The sequence below is a fragment of the Trichosurus vulpecula genome, chromosome 1 (assembly GCF_011100635.1).
Source record: "Trichosurus vulpecula isolate mTriVul1 chromosome 1, mTriVul1.pri, whole genome shotgun sequence".
Taxonomy (NCBI): Eukaryota; Metazoa; Chordata; class Mammalia; order Diprotodontia; family Phalangeridae; genus Trichosurus; species Trichosurus vulpecula.
This window is the reverse complement of record NC_050573.1, coordinates 105659247-105684001: the sequence shown is the minus strand read 5'-3', so window position 1 is coordinate 105684001 and position 24755 is coordinate 105659247. Positions and strand designations below refer to the sequence as shown.

At 38.8% G+C, this 24755-nt stretch overlaps 1 protein-coding gene across 1 annotated transcript in view; it reads right to left on the bottom strand.

The window, feature by feature from the left end:
- The window catches only part of ADCY8 (adenylate cyclase 8), a 401436-nt gene that overhangs the window by 203425 nt on the left and 173256 nt on the right, over positions 1–24755 (bottom strand). Inside the window, exon 5 of the mRNA XM_036765122.1 lies at positions 20624–20751. Coding sequence (XP_036621017.1) covers positions 20624–20751 — 128 coding nt within the window. The remainder of the gene's footprint in view (positions 1–20623; positions 20752–24755) is intronic.

The following is a 24755-nucleotide window of genomic DNA, read 5'->3' as shown; positions in this document are numbered from 1 at the left end:
AAGCCTATGGACCCTCCTCAGAATAATGTTTTAAAATAACTGAAAGAAAAGCTTAATTTTGGTTAGAGATTACTGAAAATAAAAATGTCATTTCTCCCCCCTCTTAGTGGAGTCCCTGAAATCTATCCATAGACTCCCCTCACCTCCCAAGGGGTGGTCTGAGGGTGCCAAGTTAAAAACCCCTTATTTATCACAAGGCTTTTTTTCCTCTTGATGAACCCAAGCTTCCTTGTAGTGATTACAGCTCCTGAGGTACAAATAATGACAATCCCATTTCTTAACTGAAGCTCAGAAAGAGTAGGGGATTTTACCAAGATCAAATGGTGAGAAAGTTATTGTGAAGCCAACAATAAAAACAAGTTCTTTTAATTCTAAGTCTGGTGTTCCTTTCACTATCCCAGGTTGGTAAAACTTATTACATATATAATGTAAATATATTACTGAATGACAATCATTTTTAAAAAATTAAATAATTTGCATTTCGGTGCATGCAGCTTTATGCAGACATCATGTGCAAAGCCATGGACTTACGAAGTGTTTCTATTTGGTTAATGCTGCTTTTGCCTCTCTCTCCCCACTTCCCCCCAAATAAATTAATAAAGGTACGTTGAAGTCAAAATAGCTACAAAGACTTAGCCTCATTTTGTGTTTAAACCCTTTCCACAGAATTGGACTTATGAACAGCCTCCCTTTGTACCATCTCACTGGTCTTCAAAGACCCAGAAATAGCTTCCCTGAGCCTTGTTTCAGTGCCTTAGAAACTATTTGTAAGTGAATAGCACCAAATAGGTCCACAGTCCCCTGCAGGACCTGAAAGCTGACTTCAGTCTTCTGCAGGGTCTAACAGAGACAGGAAAAGAGGGTATTTTGAGAACAAAAATCCAAACTCAAATGGGGAGAATATAAGAAGAAAAAGGGATTGAAAATGTTCAGAGGCATAGACTTGCTTTGGGCCCTCACTGCTTTTCCTCTCCTATCACTCCTGTTCCTGATTTGTCAGACACTGATTATATATCATGTACCTAGACACTGTCCTGAACGCTTTTTGCCCCAGGGATAGAGATTTTATTCTGGCATGGATGGGTACTCCTCTAAACGAGGCGTGAAGTCTTCACTGCTATTTATTTTGTTCTGATAATGATGGTGTCTCCTGGACACTTCTTGATAAAATGTGAATTCCTTGCCTTCATCCAGGAACTGTTCCACTGCGTTCAGGGAGTTCAGCCTTCCTGGGCCTAGGAGCCTATCTGTTATTCTGCCACTGAAATGTCACTTAATGCCAATTTCTAGCTGGTCTAAGAATTTCTAGCCACTTGTATCCATCCACTGCAATTCCTGGGACCACGTGATTCACTGGAGGGACCTCCATGGTTGCATAGTTTCTCTCCTGGGAATTAAGACTGTGTGTATTTTCATATTTATATAGCAACTGACTGTGCTCCCAACTGTGCCTGAAGAGGTCAGAACTAGAAACAATAGGCAACTGTTCCAGAGGGTCCCATTTGGATTTAACATATAGAAAAGCTTCCAATTAGATTTGAATAATAGGGGAATGGGCTGCCTTAAAGAGGAATGAGCTTGTCATTAACAGGACATCTTCAATCTGTATGACCATTTGTGGAGATGGTGGAGCTAGAAATCATTATGTGGATAGAGTAGATTCCTTTCAAGGCTAAGTCTATATAACCTTATAATTAATACAGCTTATAGCATCTGGGGATAGCTAGGCGGCACAGTGGAGTGCAGGACCTAGAATCAGAAAGACTCATCTGCCTGACTTCAAATCCAGCCTCAGACACTTACTATCTGTGTGACCCTGGGTAAGTCACTTAACCCTGTTTGCCTCAGTTTCCTCATCTGTAAAATGAGCTGGAGAAGGAAATGGCAAACCATTGCAATATCTTTGCGAAGAGAACCCCAAACGGGGTCACGAAGAGTCAAACACAATTGAAATGACTGAACAACAACACTTATAGCATCTGGATATATGGCATTTTAAAGTTCCTCTGGGGACACAGCATATTGAATAAATTATATTCTGGACTTTGAATCAGGAAGACCTGGATTCAAATATTGGTACTGACACTTAATAGCTGTGTGAACACAGACAAGTCACTTAACTGTTCTGAACTTCAGTTTCCTGACAAGTAAAAGGTGAATTATAAACATCTACATGATCTATCTCACAGGGCTGGAAATGAGAATGAATGAATGAAACACTTTTGTAATGCTTACTACATGCTCAGCCCTAGGGAGAAAAACAGAAGACAGTCATGCTCTCAAGTAGCTCATACTCTAATTGGGGAAAACAACATATACAAGAATGTTCGAGTTTCAGAGCAGATGAAAAGATTCAGAAATACTAAGGATGTAAGGATGCAGTGGAGGATCAGATGGCAAGGACCAATGTCCTAAGGGGTTATAAATAAGTCAGATGACAGTAAAAGGGATCCACAAAGTTTAGAGGTGGACAAGCTTGGAGGACTTTAAGAGGTAGTGGCAGGGAGAACGATAAGGCCCAATGCTTGCAAATCAGTTCATGATATGTTTCTTTTGTTGTTAAATCAAGACTGTTTTGTGTTTGACACATTGTTAGCCTGAGTGCTTGCATGGGCATTGAGGTCTATTATTATTTTTTTCCATATAGATAGGTATATTTTGAGGTTTGCAGGGGATTCGTGGAATTAGGGGAAGAGAATAAGGTAAGAGGCTATTAACCAAAAACAGTTATTTGTGAGAATCTTGATAAATGAAAACCAGAGCCTTTGGTTTGGGGGCACGAGATACAGTTGTAAAACCTTCTCATATACATGATTCCATTTGATTAAGATAATAATATTATTTTATATAGTACTTTTTGATTTACCCTTGAAGTACTTCCCTCACGACCACCCTGTGAAGTAGATAGTACAAATATCACTATCCCCATTTTATAGAGTAGGAAAATCTTTCAGCCTATATCATTGTACTGTTTTCATGGAGTGACTATGAGAAACTTAAGATTCAGAGAGCTTTAAATGGCCTTTTGCAAATGGCAGAGTCAATTCTTTTGACTCACAAATCTACTGCTCCTCCTTCTCCCAATACAGCAACACCTTTGTAGCTTGATTTGGTTGTCTTTTTGGTAATACTGCTCCAATGACTATTTTCTCTGATTATAGAAATTAGGCAACGCTTTCCTAGATGATTAATAAAGATATTATATAAGACTGGGTACAATAATAACCCTGGTGTTGTTCAATTCAGTGTTTTTCTAAATTAGAACCTTAGTTACATGGAGATGAAGCATCCTGAATATCTTCTTAATCTATGCATGAGTGTTTATAGCTGAATCAAATTTAATTAATTTAATTTTTATACGCAACATTCCACGATGCTATATTAAATGCTTCATTAAAAATAAAAAGATATATTAAATTTCCAACATACCCATATTCATCTAGCTCACAGGGAGTTTCTAAACAAAATCAAAGGTGATCAAATATTTCTGGCAGGGCTTATTTATCATAACCAATGTTGATTATTGCTCATTATTCTGTCATCCTCTACACGTTCAAAGATTTTTCTCCCCCCTTCAGTATTGGTTTTACTACTTTATTAGGGATTTAAGTTAGATTGACCAAATCATGCCTTGATCTGGCAGGGATCAATGCCACATCTCAGATAGTACATTCACTTCTATAATTATACCATCGAAGTGATAAACACAGAATGTTGTGTTTTTTTAACTTTAGTTCAGTGAGTCATTTTCTGCCAGTACTCAAAGGATGCCAGGATTCTTCTTCTTCTTCTTCTTTTTTTAAAAAACAACATCAATACCTTAAGTGTAATATTAACTCGTTGTAGGCAATTCAAATGAATTGAATTTAATCTCACATTGATTGAGTGCTTCCCGCATGAAAGACCACATTCCTACTGTTGAAAAGGTCACCAAGCAACAGTGGTGTGGATAAAACACTGGACTTGCAGTCAAGATACCTGGATGGGTTCAAGTTATGGCTAGACCACTTAATGGTTCTGTGACTGTGGGCAAGCCACTTGGAACTCTTTAAACCTGTTCTCCTTGGGAGTTATTTCACTTCTGGAGACCTCGTTTTCCTCATGTCTAGAAGATAAATATTTGAGGTAGGAGGTGTCAAACACCTGGTTTGCCACACAGGGTCTGTGCCCTGCAAAACTCCTGAGAAAGGCCCAAACCAGATTGAAAAGTAATTGGAAAATGTTTAACAAAATTAATAAAAATACAACATAATATTCAGTCATGTCTGACTCTTTGTGACTCCATGGACAAGTCCATGGGGTTTTCTTGGCAAAGATACTAGAGTGATTTGCTATTTCCTTCTCTAACATGTCCCCATTTTACAGATTAGGAACTGAGACAAATAGGAGTTAAATGACTTGCCCAGGGTCACACAGTTAACAAGTATCTGAAGCTGGATTTGAACTCAGATCTTCCTGACTCCAGGGCCAGCATTCTATCCATTGTAACAGCTAGCTGCTCCTATGTGATACAACATAAATAATCTTAATTTGTTGTTTTATAAGTCAATGTGTAGCCATTTCTATTTTTGTTTAACACCACTGCTCTAGATGCCTTCTAAGGTTCTTCACAGATATAATATTTTGAGATTTGTGATTAATTTCAGTTTAGTAAAGAAGAAAAAGGATACCATGTTAAAAATTGACCTTTAAAAACACGGAATCTCATTGCCATTAACTGAGACATTTTCAATTTTAGTATGTGATTTGTGGCTCAGAAATCGCACCAGAAAATTGAGAAATCACAGAACTAAACAGAATTTTAGAAATCTTATCTAGCTTCTTCACTTCCCCGCATCCCATGCCCTGCATTCAATAGTTCATGGAATATTAGTCACAAAGAACCTAGAGAGACTGTATTCCAACCTCCCCTGTATTTCAAAAATGAGGAAACTAAAGTAAAAGGACTTGTTTAATTTTACAGTAATCACATGACACACCTGGAACTTAAGCTCAGGTCTTCTAATAATCAGTCCATTGATATTTCCCATTTAATGATGCTGCCTCTCTTTCAGAGGACCTCAATTCTCATCCTTGTGGGCAAGAAGATAAAAGAATAGAATGATAAGACTGCTTCAAAAGATCCCAAGAAATAGGATCAGGCTTCCATTTGAAGATCATCTTTCATGGAAAAGGAACTTATTATCCGTTGAGGCACACCATTCTACTTATGGAAAGTTTTGTTAGGATTCTTTTTATTTCCCCTCCTGACTGACAATCTACCATTCTTGAAACTTCCATCCATTGGTCTTAATGTTTCCCTCTGGGATCAACCAAAATAAATCTAATTACATTAAAACCTTGAAGTCCTTGAAAAAGATATTTTAAGTTTTCACTTCTCCAAGCTAAATACTACCAATCCCTTCAATTGTTCCTGTTGTGGTATGGTTTTGACTTCTCTCACCATCCTGGTTACCCTCATCTGGAGGGTCTCTGAAAAAATGTATACATTATACTTTTAAGTTTAATCTTCAACATTTTTTCATCAATTTCTTAAGTCTAGAAAAACACCAAAACAACAAAGCAAACTCTGATTTGTAACATTTGCCAATTCCCAAGGTGAAAAATAATTTTGAGCCATTAGAAGCTAGGTCCAACATACCCCTGCCCCTCATCTGCATTCATACTAACTTGTCAAAGCTCTTCAAAACACATTACACCAAGAGCTGACCATGACTCTCAAATCAGGAACAGTTTATCAACTCACTTACTTTGGACATCATTTCAATAATATTTCAATAAGAGGTTATTACAGAATTTATCACTTACTGACCAACTTTCAGAAGATAGCCTTCTCCATACTTGGGTAATATACTGTCCCTTTAAGGATTATTGCAGAATTAAGTCTGCTCAGAATTCTAAGAGGAGTCATGACTAAAACATTTACTTTCTGATTCAGAGTTCTGAAACAAGCAGTTCCTAAGTTTTGAATGAGGCAAGCTATAGCATATTGAAGGACTATGGACAGCAAAACTGTTCTATTATTTTCAGACAAATGTAATTTATCTGATTATGGAAAGAAAATGAGAATTTGATTACTAATTCTAAACTGTGGTATGGTTGTTCACATAGAAGACTCCAAGTCTGAATGCAGAAAGATAAGAGATGAGAGGAAGAGACATGAAATTATATCAGCTAAGTTTGAAGCTGGAAATCATAGCTATACTGCAGTTGTTGAGGAGTAAGTCTTTCTGAGGAGAGGAACAGATGGGAAGCAGAGAATTATACAAGTTACTCAGTGGGTAAATTAGTACAGTTGAAATGTCATGCGCAATGATATGTTAGTCAAGCACAGAACCGATCAACTTCGTTTAGCCATGCAAGCATCTATTCAACAGATGTTACAACCTTGGAGGTTTTTCATGAATAGTTCCTGAAATTGAAAGAGGACACTAAAGTTTACAGTAACAGACTTGTCAGGTACCCTGAAAACATAGTTTTTCCTTACTAAAGTGCTTCTTTGGAAGGTTTCTTTTGTGTGTATCCATGGTCCCTCAAAAATACTGAGTAGAATGGTGAGAGACTGTAAGACAGGTTTAAGAGTGAATTATAACATTTATTATTCATGCATTTGCTTTAATATATGAATGTCTATGATATTATTATTATTTCTTTTGAATTACTGTTAAGTAAGTGGTTCTGTTTAAGATCTAAAAGTGTCATTATTGTGAGAGGCTGACTTTGTAAATAGAAATGCATTGGTGGGGGCTCAAGAGCTAGAGTGGTAAGTAGAGGAAGCATATTCCCTCATAACAGGGTTATACCTAGTGCCTGAGAGAATTTGAATATAACTAAGAGGTGATGGTCTTTCTCCGGGGATCTAGACCTTCCAGTGTGAGAAAAGATTGAGTCAATGCAGAGAGTCAGTAGGTATGCACTTATTAAGGTGAGAGGTGTGAGGTGTATCTGTGTGGGTGGAGATATGCCTCATAAAGCCATTATACAGGCAGCTAGGCTTGTCCTCAGGTAACAAGTTCATTCTGTCACTGATATTATGTTCAAAGTCTTTCCAACTCCTTAGAATGTTCCAGAGTGTGTATTCCACTGGCATAGCTTTTCTAGAGAACCTAGAGTTACCTCCATACCATGAGATATCAGAGGGAAACTAATGCAGGTCTGGAAGTTTGATATTTATTAAATAAATTTTGGGCTGATATATTATACTCAGGATTCACATTATTTGAAGATTGCTAAATGCCCAGTTGAATCCAGCTAGCACAGTCCATAGAGCATGAGACACTTAATCCCAGATTCATGGGTTCATGTCCCATGTTAGGTGTGTAACTTTTTAGCTATGTGGCATAGCGGATAGAGTTTGGGACCTGGAGTCAGGAAGACTCATCTTCCTGAGTTCAAATCTGGCCTCAATCACTTAATAGTTGTGTGAGCCTGGACAAGTCATTTAACTCTGTTTGCCTCAGTTTCCTCATATGTAAAATGAACTAGAGAAGTAAATAGCAAACTGCTCCAGTATCTCTGCCAAGCAAACCCCAAATGCAGTCACAAAGAAAAGAGTCAGACACAACTGAAACTACAGAAACAACTGAACAACAAAAGAAGGTCTTTTTTACTTGTACTGCTTTCTAAATAATTTTCTATTCCATTTCTAGCCATAACTCAATATTCTACTATAGTGTACTTTGTTTTTTGAACCCAAAAGGAGGATTTCAGATTCAAAATATTCAAAATTTTTCTCATCAATTTCACTGTTACAGACCATCAAGATCTCTTTGGATTCTGAGTCTATCACTCTTAGCTTCGTATTAGCAACACATACAATGACACATATATGGGTCATCTATGACTTCATTCAAGATATTCAACAGAACAAATCTAAGAGCAGAGCCTTTTAGGGCTCCACTAGAGATATCGCTCCATGTTAGCACAGATCCATTAATCAACATTCTTTCTTTGGTTGGTCAGCCAGTTCTAAATCCAACTAACTCTACTATCTTCTAGCCTATATCATTGAAGTTTGTTAATGGAGTGATTGTGAGAAACTTTCTAAAATGCTTTCCTGAAATCATATATCTATATCTGTATTCTATAGCATTTCCAGACCTGCTAGTCTGAGATTTTGTTAAAAATATGAATAATGAGGTTAGTTTGGCAGGACTTGATTTTAAAGAACCCATGCTTATTCACAGCAGTGGCTGCTCCCCTTTCTAAGGGCTCAAAAAAGAATGCCTTTAGAAAAATCTGTTCTAAGAACTTATAATACATAGAATAGGGAATAGGAAGATACAAAGAATAAATAAGACAGGATCCTAACCAATATGAAGTCTCCAGTCTCGTGGGCCTAGCTGATACTATGGCTCCACCTGGCCTTTGCCCAGGAAGTACTAACTTCACCCAAACAGTCAAACACCAAATGCTACCTCATTCCAACCTGGTCAGCCAGTCCCTGTTCTGGCCAGGTGGAGTTACTATTGATTGGGTTTCTATTGATTCCATCACCCTCTAGATTTCTGGGACTTCCTAAACCCTGGTTCTCCTGCAGGAGGGAAGGAGTTTCCTTTGCCCTATCCTTTCTCTGTATTATTTTCCTTACCCATTGATAATACTATACCAACCAATAAGCATATTAAAGGGGAATTATTGTTGTATTAGAGAAATGCCATACTCCCACCACAATGAATGTGATGTAATTAGTGATAAGACAACATGAAGTTTTAAATGTCTAAACATCTTTCTTACCTTGTAAGCTCTTTATCAGGGGCAAACTTTTTGAAATTGGAGCAAGAAAGGGACAGATGATTGGAAGGAGGACTAGAACCTCTGATGTGAGGGCTTGCTAGTCCTTTTAGGGCCACCTTTCATGTCCACCTGACACTTAACTCTCATGTTCAGCTTTGAGAAGCAGTCACACCCCTGGTAAAACTATCTTGCCAGATGGGTTAAACCAAGTTGAGGGTAACCAGCTAGCCTCACTGGTGAGCTGCGGGGGAAGTGTTTACTCCCAGCCCATAAAGACTTTCCCAGGCAAAATGGGCAGATGAGAACAATTTGTTCCAACATCCATGAAGGCAACTGAAGGAAGTGATGTGGAGCATTTAGACATTGGTCAGACATAGAAAATACCAACGTCATCCACTACATCCTAAGTCATTGCTAGTCATCTTGACTTTTGTCTTGCTACTTGACTTGGTGACTCTGGAAGAGAGGTGGAGGCTGATGATTTTGTGCAGCTCTGCCTCACTTAAATCCAATTCACGCGTGAATCAAGACATCATCCCATGATGCCATTGGTCCTCTTCAAAAATGAAGGATAAACAACAATAACAACAGGTGATTGGTTAATCAAATAAGGTAACCATCCCTCTAGAGACTTTAAGTAGATGAAAGAATTTCAGCAGAAGGCATTTTAGAAACAAAGCAGTCAAGTGAGGACTCTGGTCTGGGAGCTGCCTTGAGGCGGCAGATCTTTGAATGTGTACCGAAGAGGTTGTTATGACCCCAAAGGGAGTGTCACATTCCCCTCTCTCCCTGCCCTCCATGATCATTTTACTAGAGAGACATCAGTAGCACATACACATCCAATTGGGAAAAATTAAGGACAAGCATGGACATAGCTATAGAAGGCCAGCTACCTAAGGGAAGAATAGGCTTTAAGAAGTGGGACCTCTTAAAGTACAGTGAATGCTGGCAATGTAATCTAGAAAGGCATTGATTCTCTGAGCCCAACTGAGAGCTATGCCTAAGGAAAATTCCTTTGATGAAGAAAAACCCTTCAAGTAAGAGAGAGTTGTAGTACTCCTCTGCCACATGTACTCTCTACATGTTAATCTCACCACTTCTTAATGTTAAGTTTGTACCCACTCTTCTCAGAGACCCAGAGACAGAGGGCAAGTGTACCCTGGTTAGCAGGAAATATCTTGTACTCCCTGTTCTTGCTAGTGCTTCTCATTAAATAGTTCTGCTCAGAAGCTATTCAAGTCTGGCTGACTACTAATGGAAAACACACTGATGAGAACTCACAAGTGACAGTGATAGAAGCCACAGTCTTTCAGGGTTAAAGGATCCACAGTCCTTTAGAATCCTGAGGGAAGAGTACTCAGTCACACTGCGGATCCAATCTACCTGTGTTGGTGGGAGTTCCAGGAGGTTCTACAAGGGCTGCTACACTATGGATCACCACAAGGGGGCACACAATGGCTAGTGGAAGGGATGTGGAGATTGTCAAAAAATTACAACAGGAAAACAGGTGGAAAAGATTCTGATAGTTAAATTCTAATCCTTAGAACCAGTTTTAAGATGTTCACTTTACTTTGCTTGTACCCCCTCCTTCCTAATGTCTTTTTGCTAGGTCACAACCTTGATATTTACTTAGTTTTAACTCCCTTGTTGAGGATTCCTGACCAGGTCTACCAAGTCTCTGCCCTTTGGAATCCTCTCCAGCCCTTAATCATAGGGTGTGATGGTCAGAGGCTCAGTCAAGATCTTCCTGCCTACAGTCATCTTTTTAATGCACAGGTATAATTATACTAGTCTCTGTCAGGGAGAGTATATTGCTTGTATAAATGCATGCTAATGTAATACAATAAAATAAAAAAAAAATTCATTATCCTGGACTTTAAGGCCCTTCATGGATTTATTTCTTTCATTTTCTATTTCTAGCTTTATTTATAGCTAATTGGGGTGGCCAAGCCAAACTAGCTGAAAAAGTAATGTATCTTGAGTTAGAGACAGGAAATGACAAGTATTGGCTACCTGGTCTAACCAATTCAACCATCACCTCCTCTCAGACTCTCAAAATCCTAAGCACAAGACTCTAGAAGAAAAGTACCTCCCAGACTACCAGCCCGGCTTCCATCTTGCACATTGCAGCTATCGTGAAGGGGACAGTCTTTGTGGAGAAGGGGTCTGCCATTACCACTACCACCAAAAGCAACTGATGACCAGCTGCCACCAACAGGGCAGACCAGCTAATCTGGTTGAACTAATGATATAGAGGAGATGGCATGTGCCAGGCAGGTCAAATCACCTCAGCTACCACCTCCACTCAGACCCTAATGAAGGCAGCCTAGGACCCTGAGCCCAAGAGTCCTAGGTATAGCAGTGCTCCTCAAACCAGTGGCTCTGCTTCTAGTTCAGCCCTTCATCTCTTCCCTCCAAACATCAACTGCCAATCAGTTGAATAGCATTACTCCCCTAGACAGTGACTACAGGGCAGCATCCTGCCCTTGTAGAGAAGTAAGCTAGCAACTGCTTTTTCAGTACTGTAGTACTAGCCTCCTCAATGAAGACCCCCCACCCCACATACAAAAGAAGACAGTTCTGACCACCAAAGTCCTTGGTACTCTTTGTTTAATATAAAAAAGATACATGCTTTTGGAGGCAGCTAGAAGGTGCAGTGGATAGAACATTGGACCTAGAGTCAAGAAAACCTGAGCTCAAACCCAGCCTCAGAAACGTACTAGGTGTGTGACCCTGGGCAAGGTACTTGACTGCTTCCTACCTCAGTTTCTGTATTTGTAAAATGAGAATAATAGTACCTCCCTCCCTAGGGTTGTTATGAGGATAAATGAGATAATGTTTGTGAAGCTTTGCACATTTTAAACCAGAGTATAAATGATAGCTATTATTATTATTATTATTATTATTATTATTATTATTATTGTTATTACTATTATTATTATTTATCAGTGGAATGACATAAAAGAAAATGAACTAGCATTGTTTTGCTATTGTAGCCTAGGGACCATGGGACCTTTCCATCTGACATATAGTTGAAAACTCCTACTCGTGTTGTTTTCCTCCTAAAGAAGGTGAGCTCCTTGAGGACACTTTTCAATCTGTATGCTTGGTGCTTATTGCAGTGATTGGCATAGTAAGCACTTAATAAGTGTTTTCCCCTTCCATGGTAGTCCTTATTTCAGAGTTCTATGGAAGAACAGGCCAATGATTTTCTTGCTACTCCCCAACCTGTCTTCTAGCAGGGTTGTTCAGCTATTCGTCTTATTTATCCAATTGATCTAATTTTGTAATTTTTCTGCTGGAAATATCATTCAATGTCTACCTACTGCCCACTCCAAATCCTCCAAAAAGCACCAACACTGAAGGACTTCTCCAGGTCAATCTTCACAGGCTGTTTGGTCAATTCCAATTTCCCGTAACACCCTGGCCTTGGTTAGTCATAGCCAAAGTAGACAGCTATCAGTTTCCTAAAATTGACATTCCATTTCCCACCTCTATCTATGCATTCGTAGAGGTAGTACCACATAGCAGGAATGCATGTCTTATCCAGGTTCAAGGCCATCTCTTTAGTTGCTCTCTCCAATATTAAGCTTACATGGTTTTCTAGGTTGTTAATATTCTCCACCTTGTATCTCCCAGGGGAATGTAAGTCCCTTAGGGTTAGGGGCTTTTTGTGTATATGTGTCAATATTCCTGGACTAGGAATATAAGTCCCTAAAGTTCATACATTAAACCCTTTCTTCCTCATTAGAATGTAAACTCCTTGACAATGGGGACTGTTCCATTCTTTGTATTTACATATCTTCATATCAAGCGTGGTATCCGGCACATGGGAGGTGCTTAAAAATGTTTATTTATCCATAAGATTCTCTTATGATTACCTTGTTGACTCTGTGTTGCTTGATATTGATATTTAGTTGTTTTCAGTTGTCCAATTCTTCATGACCCCTTTTGGGGTCTTCTTGGCAAAGATATTGAAATGGTTTTCCATTTCCTTCTCTAGCTCATTTTATAGATGAGGAAACTGAGGCAAGCAGGGTGAAGTGACTTGCCCAGAGTCACACAGCTAGTTAGTGACTGAAGCTGTATTTGAACTCAGGTCCTTCTGACTCTGGTGCTCTATCCACTGTGCCACCTAGCTGCCCAGTGACTCTGTACCTTTACCTTATTCACTAATAAAGTTCACAGGATTTAGATATGTAAGGAACTTCAGAGGCCATCTAGTTCAATCTCCTCATTTTACAGAAATGGAAACTGAGGCCAAGGGAGATGAAATGACTTGCCCAAGATCACAAAGACAACAAACTTAGTTTCTCTTTTTACATGCATTGACAGGATGTTCAGTAATAACGGCTTATTTCTTGAGAAATGGTGATGAGGCATTTTATGCTTCCCCACTAATACTGCCTTTTCCTGTCTCTTCCCCCCAGACATACCCTTGCATACAGTGACAATGGCCTCCTTGCTGTTCCCCAAATAAGATATTCCATCTCCTTGAGAACAGGCATTTTCACTGGTTGTCCCAAGTGCCTGGAATTCTCCTCTTCCTCATCTGCATCTCCTGGCCTCCCTGTCTTCCTTTGAGAATCAGCTAAAACCCAACCTTCTATCCAACCAGCTAAAACCCAACTTTTCCTGATCCCCCTAGTGAAATAAAGAGACAAGGCTAGTAAGGCTATAGTATCTTATGTCTGTTGCTTATCTCCAGTTTATCCTGAATATAGATTATTGGTACATAGTTGTTTGCATGTCATTTCTCCTATTAGACCATAAACTCCTTGGGAACAGAAAAGTATTTTTTGCCTTTCTGTGTAACCTTAGCACTTTGTATAGTGTCTGGTACATAGCAGGTGCTTCGTAAGTGCCTGTTATAGGATGATTTCAGAAAAATCTGGAAAGACTTAACATGAACTGATGCAATGGAGTGGACAGAATCAGGAGAGCACTGTACACAGTAACAATATTGTATGATGAACAACTGTGAATGACAGCTATTCTCAGTAATACAATGATCCAAGATAATCCTAAAATGATGAAAAATTCTATCCTTCTCCAGAGAAAGAACTGGAGTGTGAATGCAAACTCAAGAATACTATTTTTCTCTTCCTTCCTTTCTTCTTCTTATTTTTTTGGTTTTCTCCCACAAAATGACTAGTATGGAAATATATTTTACATGATTGCACATGTGTAACCTACATCAGATTGCTTACCACCTCAGAAAAGGAGGAAATTTGGATCTTAAAATAAAAAAATAATACTAAAAATTGCTTTTATATGGAATTGGGGGGAAATACAATTATTAAAAACATGTACCTGTTAACTTACTGAAATGGATGTAAGGGGAAAAAGAAGGAAATAGCATTTATATAGCAGCTGCCATGTGCCAGGGACTATCCTAAGTACTTTTTAAAAATATAATCTCATTTAATCCTCAAGACAACTCTGTAAGATAGGTGCTGTCATTATCCTCATTTTATAGTTTAGGGAACTGAAGAAAATAAAATGTGAAGAGACTTGCCCATGGTTATAGGGCTAATAAGCATCTGGAGCCAGATCTGAACTTAAGTATCCTTGCCTCTAAGCCCATTTCTCTCCCTACTGCACCACCCACATGCCATCTAGTCTATGTAATGGGCTACATTAATCACTGGAGCTTCCAGCCTGAAATGGGAGTCCCATATTATACTCTGCCTAGAACACTATCCACAGGAGAAAATTTAGCAAGCTGCCATTTGTCTAGAGGAGGTTTGCTAGGTTGGTTGGGAGACTGATAAAAAAGATGACCTCTAAGATGCTATTGAAGGAAATGATGTTGTTTAGCTTAGAGAATAGAAGATTTAGCTATTTTCAAATATTGAAATCTTGCCACAGGGAAGAGAGATTACATTTATTTTGTATAATTACAGATGGCCAAAGTAAGACTGATGGGTGGCAGAGATCTACATAGGCTTAATATAAGGAAAAGATCAAAAAATCAGAATGCCATTGGCTATCTCTTCATGCAGTGAGCTCTCCATCACTGTAGCTACACAAGAAAAAGATTGACAACATCTTGTCAGAACATAGTTGTGGTGTTTCTGCATTAGTTAAGATGTTTACTTGATGATCCATAAAATACCTGTGATTCAATAAGCATCGTGCTTCAACTAACTGAGCTAACTAGTCAGAACCTCCAGTAATAAGATGTATGACTTTTCCCAGGGTTGGCAACCATATGTCTGGGGGCCAGTTTTTAATGAGAAAGGATTGAAGATCTCAGTGTAGTGCCTTTCCCCTGTTTTCTGTGACAGGTGACTGCAAACTGTTTATTGTGAGAGTGGGTTCACACTGCTCAGGGTGCCAATACAACTGGGACAGATCTCTTTCCCACACTATAATTAGCACCAGTGAAATCAAGATGGATGAAAAATAGCCTTCATTTAGCCCTGGAACAGATTCCAATAGTCATGAGTAGGTGTTGGAGGTGGGGGTTGGAGGGGGAGTCATAAAGAGGAGGAGGGAGAGAACAAAAAAAAAATACATTTCTCTTTCTCATGTTCTCACTTGGAAAATGGGAAAAGGGACACATTTGAAACAGTGGCATGGCCCCATGGCCCCCTGGCCCCCACAAACTGCTCTGAACAAGAAAGCATGGAAGTGATCCTATGCTTTAGAGACTGAATCGAACCAACATTACAAAGTTGAGTTTGGACAGGATGCTCTGCTAGGCACTAACTTTACAAAGGCATAATCTCTACCCTCAAGGAACTTGAGGGGAGATAAGTCAGGGACATTAAGTAAATATGTCCAGCCTTAAGCTCTCTCCTGACATCCACGGTCACATCTACAGGACATCTCTATATGGATATCTCAATGATATAGACTCATTGTGTCCAAAACTAAGCTAGTTATCTTTTCCTTAAATCTTTTCCATCTCCTATTCCTTCATGATTTCTGACTTCATGATTCCTGTCAGTGGCACCCACCATTCATCTGGTCTCCTATCTTTGTCAACTTAAAGCTATCTTTGACTGCTCTCTCTCTCTCCCTCCTGATAGTGAATCAGTCACTATGAAATGACCAATTCACCTTGATATTCTGCTTATCCAACCCCTCTTCTCTATTCCCATTGCCATCACTTATATGGAATCTTGTCACCAATAGCCTATTGCAATAGCCTCCTTGAAGGAGACATGTAAATAACTATAAACTACATATGCATATGTGTATAGTTATATGTCTCTATGCAACATATATTTTTCATATGTGTATATGTGGAGCGAAAGAGAGAGAGAGAGGGACAGAGACAGAGATAGGATGAGAGAGTGAGAGACAGAGAGAAGATGAAAGGTAATCTGAGAGGTGAAAGCTTTAGGACTGAGGACACCATCAAAAGCATCCTGCAAAAGGTGGGCTTTAAAGTGAGTCTTGAAGAGTGCCAACAAACTTGGAGGTAGAAATGACAGAACAGAACATTCCAGGCATGGGGGACAGCCAGTGCAAATGCATACAGATAAGAGAGGAGTGTCGTGTTTAAGGAACTGCAATTAGACCAGTGGAACTGGATTGTAGATTATACAAAAGGTTGTAAAATGTAAGAAGACTGGAAATATAGAAAGGGGACAGGCTATAAGGAACTTGAGCTACAGAGTTTATATCTGATTCCAGAAGTAATAATGAGCCACTGATGCTCATTAAGCCTGGGTATTGGAAAGATGATAATGCTCTTGACAGTAATGGGAAAATTTGGAGGAGGGGAGAGTTTTGGGGAAAAGATAATGAGTTATGTTTTAGACATGTTGAGTTAGAGATGCCAGTGTAACTGGACTGTAGTGTGTCTGTGGCGGGGTGGGGTGGTGGGAATAGGGGTATGATATAAGAAGATTAAAAAGGTAGAAGTGGGGGAATATAATGATGAACTAGAAATACTATGCAGAGGAATTTATATTTGATCCTGGAGGTAATAGGGGGCCACTGGACCTCATTGATCATGGAGGTGACATGATCATACTTAAAACTTCAGAAAAAAATCACTTTGGCAGCTGAGTAGAGGATGGGCTTGGAGTAAGGAAAGATGAGGCAGGAAGATGAAGTAGAAAGCTATTTCAGTAGTCCAGGCAAGAGGCGATGAGAACTTGGGCTAGGATTGTGGCTATGTGAGTAGAGACAAGGGGGACATAAATGAGAGATGTTGTGAAGGTAAAAATGACAAAAAAATTGGGCAATGAATTTGGATATGAGGAGTGAGAGTAAGGAGTTTAGGATGACACTAGGGTCACTTCATCTGTTGAATTCACGCCTATACTTTAATGCCTCCAAATCAAATGTTACCTTCTCCATAAAATATTCCCCGATCCCTCTCGGTAGTTAAAAAAAAGTTACAATTCAACAAATATTTATTAGATACCTCTATGTGTAAAGCACTACACTGTGTCTGCCTGTGACCCTAGAAAGAACTATATTTTAGAGGTCTCTATTGCCCTGAACATCTGTGATTGTTTCTGATGTTCCCTATATCTGTACCAGACTGTAAGCACTATGGACAACATCCAACACAACAGTCTGCACATAGTAGCTGCTTAATAAATGTTGAATGAACATCCATGGCACTTTTATACTCCCTCTACTCTTTATATCCTCCACTTCCAGAACCATCCATTCCTATGGCTTCTATGACCACTTCTATGTAAATGACTCCCAAATTCAGGTCTTGGTTCCTTACTTTTTCTCCCCATAGCTCTAGACCTAGATTTCCAAAACCTTGCTGAATACATCCATCTGCAGGTCCTGCTAGATCCTCTGTCTCAAGGTCTTTAGACATCACTAAAACTGAACGCATCTCTCAGCCCCCTCTCGATTTTCCTTCTAAGAAGTTAATAACTTCTTCTCAATCTCTTGAGCCTTCACATCAGCATAGACCTTCATCACATCTCACCTGGACTATTGCAATTACTTTCTAATTCATTTCCCTGCCTTGTAAATCTGTTTCGACTCCAATTTATACTCTACTTAGCAGCCAAAGTGATTTTCCTAAAACATAGGTCTGATCGGTGTCACCAACCATAGTCAATAAACTCTAGTAACTCCTGATTACCTCCTGGCATTTCAAGCCCTTTATAACCCGGCTCCTTCCAACCTTTCCAGGCTTCTTATACTTCACTCCCCTTCCATTCACTGTGTAATCCAGCTACAGTGACCATCTTGATAGTTCTCACACATGACCCTCTATCGCCCAGCTCAGTCCATTTGCACTATTCATCTGTGACTCCTACTTTCCCCTGGCTTTCTTTAAGATTCAGTTCAAATCACATAATCTGATACAAGTATTTCCTAGTAATTCCTTCCTTTTCCACTGCAGCTGCTAATGCCTTCTGTCTGAGATTACATTCTCAGAAGCCTTAGATTTCTTACATTTTCCAAAACTTGGTGGACACATCCATCTGGACATCCTGCCAGCACCTCTATTTATAAAGGTCTTTAGACAGTCTTAAAACTGATTTCACTCCCCTACCTGATTTTCCTTCTAAAAATCTAAGGGCCTCTTTTCAATCTTAGTAAGTTCCAGAGGATGAATGTAAGTCTCAGAGGACTTACATTTATATTGTAAATGTGCCTCATTATTTAAACATTGTCTTACCCATTAAATGTGAGCTTCTTGAGGGCAGAGCACATATTTCTAGCTTTCTTTGTATCCTTAGCACTTAGGACGGTGTCTGGCATATAGTAAATGTTTTATAGATATATGTTGACCAAGTAACAGACAGACTTCTCGGTTCCTGAGGATGTCACCACCATTCTTTCAGTGACAGAGGCTGTTCTCTGTTTCTAACATTCTCTGCCCCCTAATATTCAGGTACCAAATCCTTTCATTATTACCTCATCAATATATTTCCCATCTATCTATTGTTTATTAGCAATATTTATCATAATAATCATAATAGACATTTATTTATATAGTGCATTAACATTTGTAAATTGTTATTTTACCTCATTTAATCCTCATAACAACTTTGTGAAATAGATGATACAGAGGTTACAAGGAATTTAAGGTTCATAAAGGTTAAGTCATTGCACCCAGCCTAGTTCAGGCCCTCATCTCTTCTCATGTAAACTATGGTTACAGTGTCTTAACTGGTTCCCCACTTCTAGTATAGCACTCACACTACTGCCCAAGTAACTTCCCCATGGCATCAGTCTGATCATACATTACTCTTCTAGAATTGGTTGAACTCTGTGACCTCTAAGGTCTCTACAATTCTGGAATTTTATGAGTCTGCTTTATAGTCTCCAACAGCTTCCCATTTCCTATCCAATAAAGTATAAATGTATTTGCCCAACATTTATGGCCCTCCGTAATTTGGCTTGGACCTACCTTTTCAATACTTCTCCTTTTTATATACTTCATATCCTTGCCAGATTGGCCTTCTTGCTATCCTTGATGCTCTTTCTGCCTTTGGTGCATCTTTATCCAGGCTTAGAATGGACTCAGGTCCATTTTCCTGATTATTCAAATCATTTTCTTTTTTCAAGTTGTTCAGTCATTTCAGTTGTGTCTAACTCCTCATGACACCATTTGAGGTTTTCTTAGCAAACATACTGGATTGGTTTGCCATTTCCCTCTCCAACTCATTTTACAGATGAGGAACTAAGGAGAACAGGGTCAAGTGACTTGAACAGGTTCATATAGCTACTAAGTATATGAGAGCCAGATTTGAATTCACAAAGATGTCTTTTTGACTTCAGGCCCAGGACTCTATCCACTGTGCTATCTAGCTGCTCCCAAAGCTGCTTCTTTCCAGGCTAAACTCAAATGCCTGCTCCCTAATAGAGCCTTCTCTGACCTTTCCAGCTGAAAATGTTCTCTCTTTACAATTTTGCGTACACCTTTCCATTGCATGGAACTTACCTTCCCTTTGTAACAAAGCTTACTTATACATGTTTACTTATCCAATCAGACTGTTTATAAGATTCTGGATTATAGATTCTGAGTTTTATATATCTTAGTACAATGTAAGTAGGGCAAGTCTCTAGGACTATCAGTTAAAGAGTAGGTGTCTAACTGTATCAACAGAGGGAATTTCCTGAGTTGCCTATTCCAATAAAATCATAGGTTCAGGGGAAAAGTGCCAAGAATCTGTAATTTCATTGTTTTGAAAACTTCATTTAACAATGGGAGCCAGCAACCCAGCTGTTTCTCAGTAAACGTCAGAGGGATTTGCTTGGTTCCAAGTCTAGTAAATGTCAGAAGCAGGATTTGAACCAAGGTCTTCCTGATTCCAACTCTAGCCCTCTCTCAACTAGTCCATACAGCTTCTCAGGTACTTTAAAGATGCTGCAGAATTCAATACATCCCTTTGTGTGAGGCAATCGGCTATTATCTGCCAAATGAGCCTTTCAGAATCAGGCTCTTAGCCTTCAGATGCCTGATTGAACTAGGTACATTTGATCTCATGGGAAAAAAGATTAAGATTCACTATTTCTGAGAAAGGAATGAAGTAGTAAATTCTTCTAGGGGCAACACATTTATCTGAATATTTGAGACACATTAATAACATTCAAGGTGCTGCTGAAAAAATGGTCCAATAAATAAGACTTCAGAGCTCGATGAGAATTTAGACAATCTGGGCCAAGCACTTCATTTTACAGGGGAAGGTAAAGATGATATCCAACCCCCAGCTCTATCATTCTATGTTCTGGGCACCCCATGTGTTAACCATGCATGAATTAATACAGTGTGATTTGCTTCATTGATGTTAAAGTGATTTAGGGTTAAGTTGACTTGATTGGAGTGGAGGGAGGGAGTATGAAAGAGAATCTCAAAGCCTAAAAAAGAGTAAAAAAGACTAAATGTCTCCTAGGAATAAGTGAACAGAACACCAGTCACATACAGGATGAAAGTTCAAATTACCTGATGGTCTTGATCATACTGAGCCCCATTTCAACACAGCAGTGGGCATGGTCCTGACGAGGTTCAGGGAGTCCAGACACACAATAGTAACAGTCCCCCAATATCTTAATTCGAAGACAATGATGTTCCTGGATTTGACATAGTGAGAAAGAAGAGAAATTAATTAGCAAAGGGGCTAAAGTTCTCTGATATGCTTAGGGAAGGATTGAGGATAAGGTAGTTGAGAAGGAAGATTTTATTCTTTTAATATAGGGTGGCATTGGGTTTACTCTTACTAACTTGTCGGTGAAACCAGGCTTAGTTTGCCTGTACTGCAGCTTCCTCATCAGTCCTGGAAGAATCAGACAAGTGAATGACCAATACAGACTTGTCATTATACTAACCTGTCTATAAATTAATTAGTTGATGTAGGGAGTTTTTGTACCCATTGGTGGAGTTCAGATAACTATGTTTCAGAGAAGTTAAATAACTGTGCTCAGGGTCATACAGATACTAAGTGGCAGAGAAAGGGTTGAAATCCAGTATCTTATTCATTTTTCCAAGGTTTCCAAATTTTTTGGTCTCAGGACCCCTTTACATTCTTAAAAATTGTGGAGGACTCCATCTGTTTATGTGGGTTATATCTATGGATAGATATAGTATTAGATGAGACAGTTAGGTGGCTCAGTGGATAGAGTGCTAAACCTGGTGTCTGGAAGACCTGAGTTCAAATGTGACCTCAGATACTTACTAGCTGTGTAACCCTAGGGAAGACATTTAACCGCTGTTTGCCTTAAACCACCGGAGAAAGAAATGGCAAACCATTCCAGTACATCCCATGTACAGTAAGGCCCATAGTCTGATGACTGGAGAACAATATTAGAAACAAAAATTGGTAAATTTTAAAATATTAATTCACTTCAAAATAACAATAAACTAATTATGGGTTTTATATATCTTTATAAAAAATGTCTATTTTCCAAAGCAAAAAATATAGTGAGATGAATGGCATTGTTTTACCTATTTTTGCAAATCTCTTCAATGCCTGGCTTAATAGAAGATAATTTGATTCTCATATCTACTTCTGTATTCAATCTGTTGTGTCATGTTCTTTTGATTGAAGCATATGAGAAAATCTTGCCTCACACAAATATGTAGTTGAAAAAAGGAGGAGTATTTTAATAGCAAATTAACATCTTTTATTATAAAAATAATTTCAAACTTGAGGACCCCCTGAAAGAGTCTTGGGACCCCTAGGGGTTCATAGACTATACTTTGAGAGCCGTTGCACTAGTCCATACTCAGTTCTTGAAGAAAGGGATTCCCTAACTGGAAAACACTTAGAAAAATCAGTTATCACTAAGTTCAATAATATAACACATAGGTTATTAAAAAATCTTTTTCCTTAATTTTTTATTTAAAAATGCTTAACCTTTTTTGTCTCCCTTAACCTACCTAGAGAACCTTTCCTTGTAAGAAAAGATAATAGTGAGAACAAAATCAAGTCAGTAAAACTAACCAATACATAAAGAAAGTATGACAATGAGTGCGGTACTATGCAATGTTCCATGTCCGTAGTACCCTACTTCTGCAATGAAGGGAACAAGCTATGTTTTCCCATTTCTAGGGGACCAAGCTTGCTTGGTATAGTTGTACTGTGCTCGTTGTATTTTTTTAATTTACATTGTTGTAGTCCTTAAGTATATTGTTTTCCTGGTTCTGCTTACACACAATCAGTTCATAAATTTTTTTTCCTATATTTCACTGAATTAATCATCTCCATTGTTCCTCACAACACTAAAATATTCCACATTCATGTACTAAAATTCATTTAGCCATTCCCAAAATGATGGGCATCTACATAATTTTTAGTCCTCTGCTCCCATTTAAAAAAAGGTTGCTATGAATTTTCTGGTACAGATGAGCTCTTTTTTTCTCTAACCTCTTTGGGCTTTATGTCTAGCAGTGGGTCAAGGGGCATGGACATTTTGGAGCCCTATATCATCACTAGAGGTATACCTCACTTAATGCAATAGAAGGCAGTCAATGGATATTGATTCTTTTTTTAATGAGTAAATGAATAGGTTCAGATAAGGGGTTTCTTGTGAGTTGAGAAGATATGTAAATCAACATGAGATTTCAGCAGGGCCATGGACTCAGTCTAATAAAATGCTTCTGGGACAGTGAATAGTTAGGGGTTGAAGCTGTGACTAGTAGGAACCTGAGGGCTTACCTACCTTTAGCAGAATGCAGCTTGGTCAAGATTGAAGGCTTTGCACCAGTAGCACCAAACAGTATCTCTGTGTGTGTGTGTGTGTGTGTGTGTGTGTGTGTGTGTGTGTGTGTGTGTGTGTGAGAGAGAGAGAGAGAGAGAGAGAAAGTGTGTGTATCTGTGTATGTGTGTGTGCATGTGTGTGTGTGTGTGTGTTTCTAACTGTTGGTAGCAACAATTCACTATTAGGCAGATAGCATATTCTCCCTTAATAACTCTCACCCCTAGGGAAATAGCTGCTAGGTTGGCCATGATATGGTCCTTTACAGTTCAAAGAATCCTAATTTTTGAGCTGGAAAGAACCTTGGTGGTTATCTAGGTTACTAAACCCCTTGTCTTAAGAGCAATCTTACGAGGTATGGATTATAGATATGATTGTTTCCTGGAAGCCAAGGCCCAGAGAAAGGAAGTGAATTATTCAAGGTCAGTCCCCTAAGTAAGTGCCAGTCAGGGTCTGACCCCACATCCTTTGGGGCCAAAACTAATGCTCTTGACACTATATCATAGATGTCCTAGAAGCACTGAGATTAAATCATGCCCCTTCTGAGAGTGCCACATCCATGCACACATAAGCTATGTCCAGAGTTAGGCAATCTGGCTTTGTTCCAAGACTATAATTTAGAGCACTGACAATTCTTATACTACTTTGTCAGGTCAATTACCAGATGATGAGCAAGATGCTTCCATCCCTCACCCCAAGATGTCCATAATCCAAGTGAACTCTTTATCAGGTTATCCCTGAAATGGGGTCCAGTGGAAAGAGTACTGGATCTGGAGTTAGATAGGACCAGGTTTAAATTTTGCTTCTTCCTATCTGTGTGCCTTTAGACATCGGTCCAAGGATCTCAGTTCCTCATTCATAAAATAAGGGGTTGGGGGTAGTATTAAGTGGCCACATAAGTCCTAGTTCTAAATTTATGAACCCATAACCCTACTCCCTCCCCTGGGAGCTGCCTCACAAGGTTCTGGGTCTTTGCCTTTGGGAATGTCTGGGCTTTTTCCCTGAGGTCTTTTCCCTCTAGCAAGTGCTCTTTTTGCCAGAATTTCTAGATACAGTTCTATACATATATTATATAAATATAAGTTATTATTATTCTCAAAAGGGACATCCTCACAAAGAATATCCACTTACACCTTCTTATACCTTATACTAAAAGCCTGGTGTCATTGGTTCAATGACACCAGGCTTTTAGTATAAGGTGTAAAAAGGTGTAGGTGGATGTTTCTCCATAGGTCAAACTCTAATGCTTTCCTATGATCTCGACTCCCACTGTGTGACCTGGCCTGAAATTAGGAAGACCTGAGTTTGGATTTTAACTCAGGCTGGATTTAACTGAGGCTGGATTTTGCCTCAGACACTTACTAGCTCTGTGACCCTTGAAAGTCATTTAATCTGTTTGCCTCAGTTTCCTCATCTGTAAAAATGAGATAATAATATCACCTACCTCCCAGGATAGTTGTAAGCATCAAATGAGATAGTAATTGGAAAACAGCATAGTGCCTGGCACATAGTAAGCACTATGTAAATGTTAGCTATTATTACTATAATTATTAATGTTCAATTTCTTTGGAACTGCTCTGGAGAGCTCATATTTATTCTCAGAAACAAGTTCTGGGTGAACAAGCTTTAAGAATAAAATAAAATAAACCGAAGCTTGAAACAGATAAGCAAGTCCCAAGCTAATCTTGAAGATGTCACCATAAGAAAAGCTGTGGCAGGTATACTATGCTTTTTTTTGGTAGTGAGGTTTTATTTTCTTTTTAAAATTTTATTTATTTTATTCTGAACTTAAGAAATAAAGCATTTCTATAACATAGTAGAATAGAAAAAAATAATTGCACATGAAACTGCAAATCCATTATGTACAACTTGCTATTCCT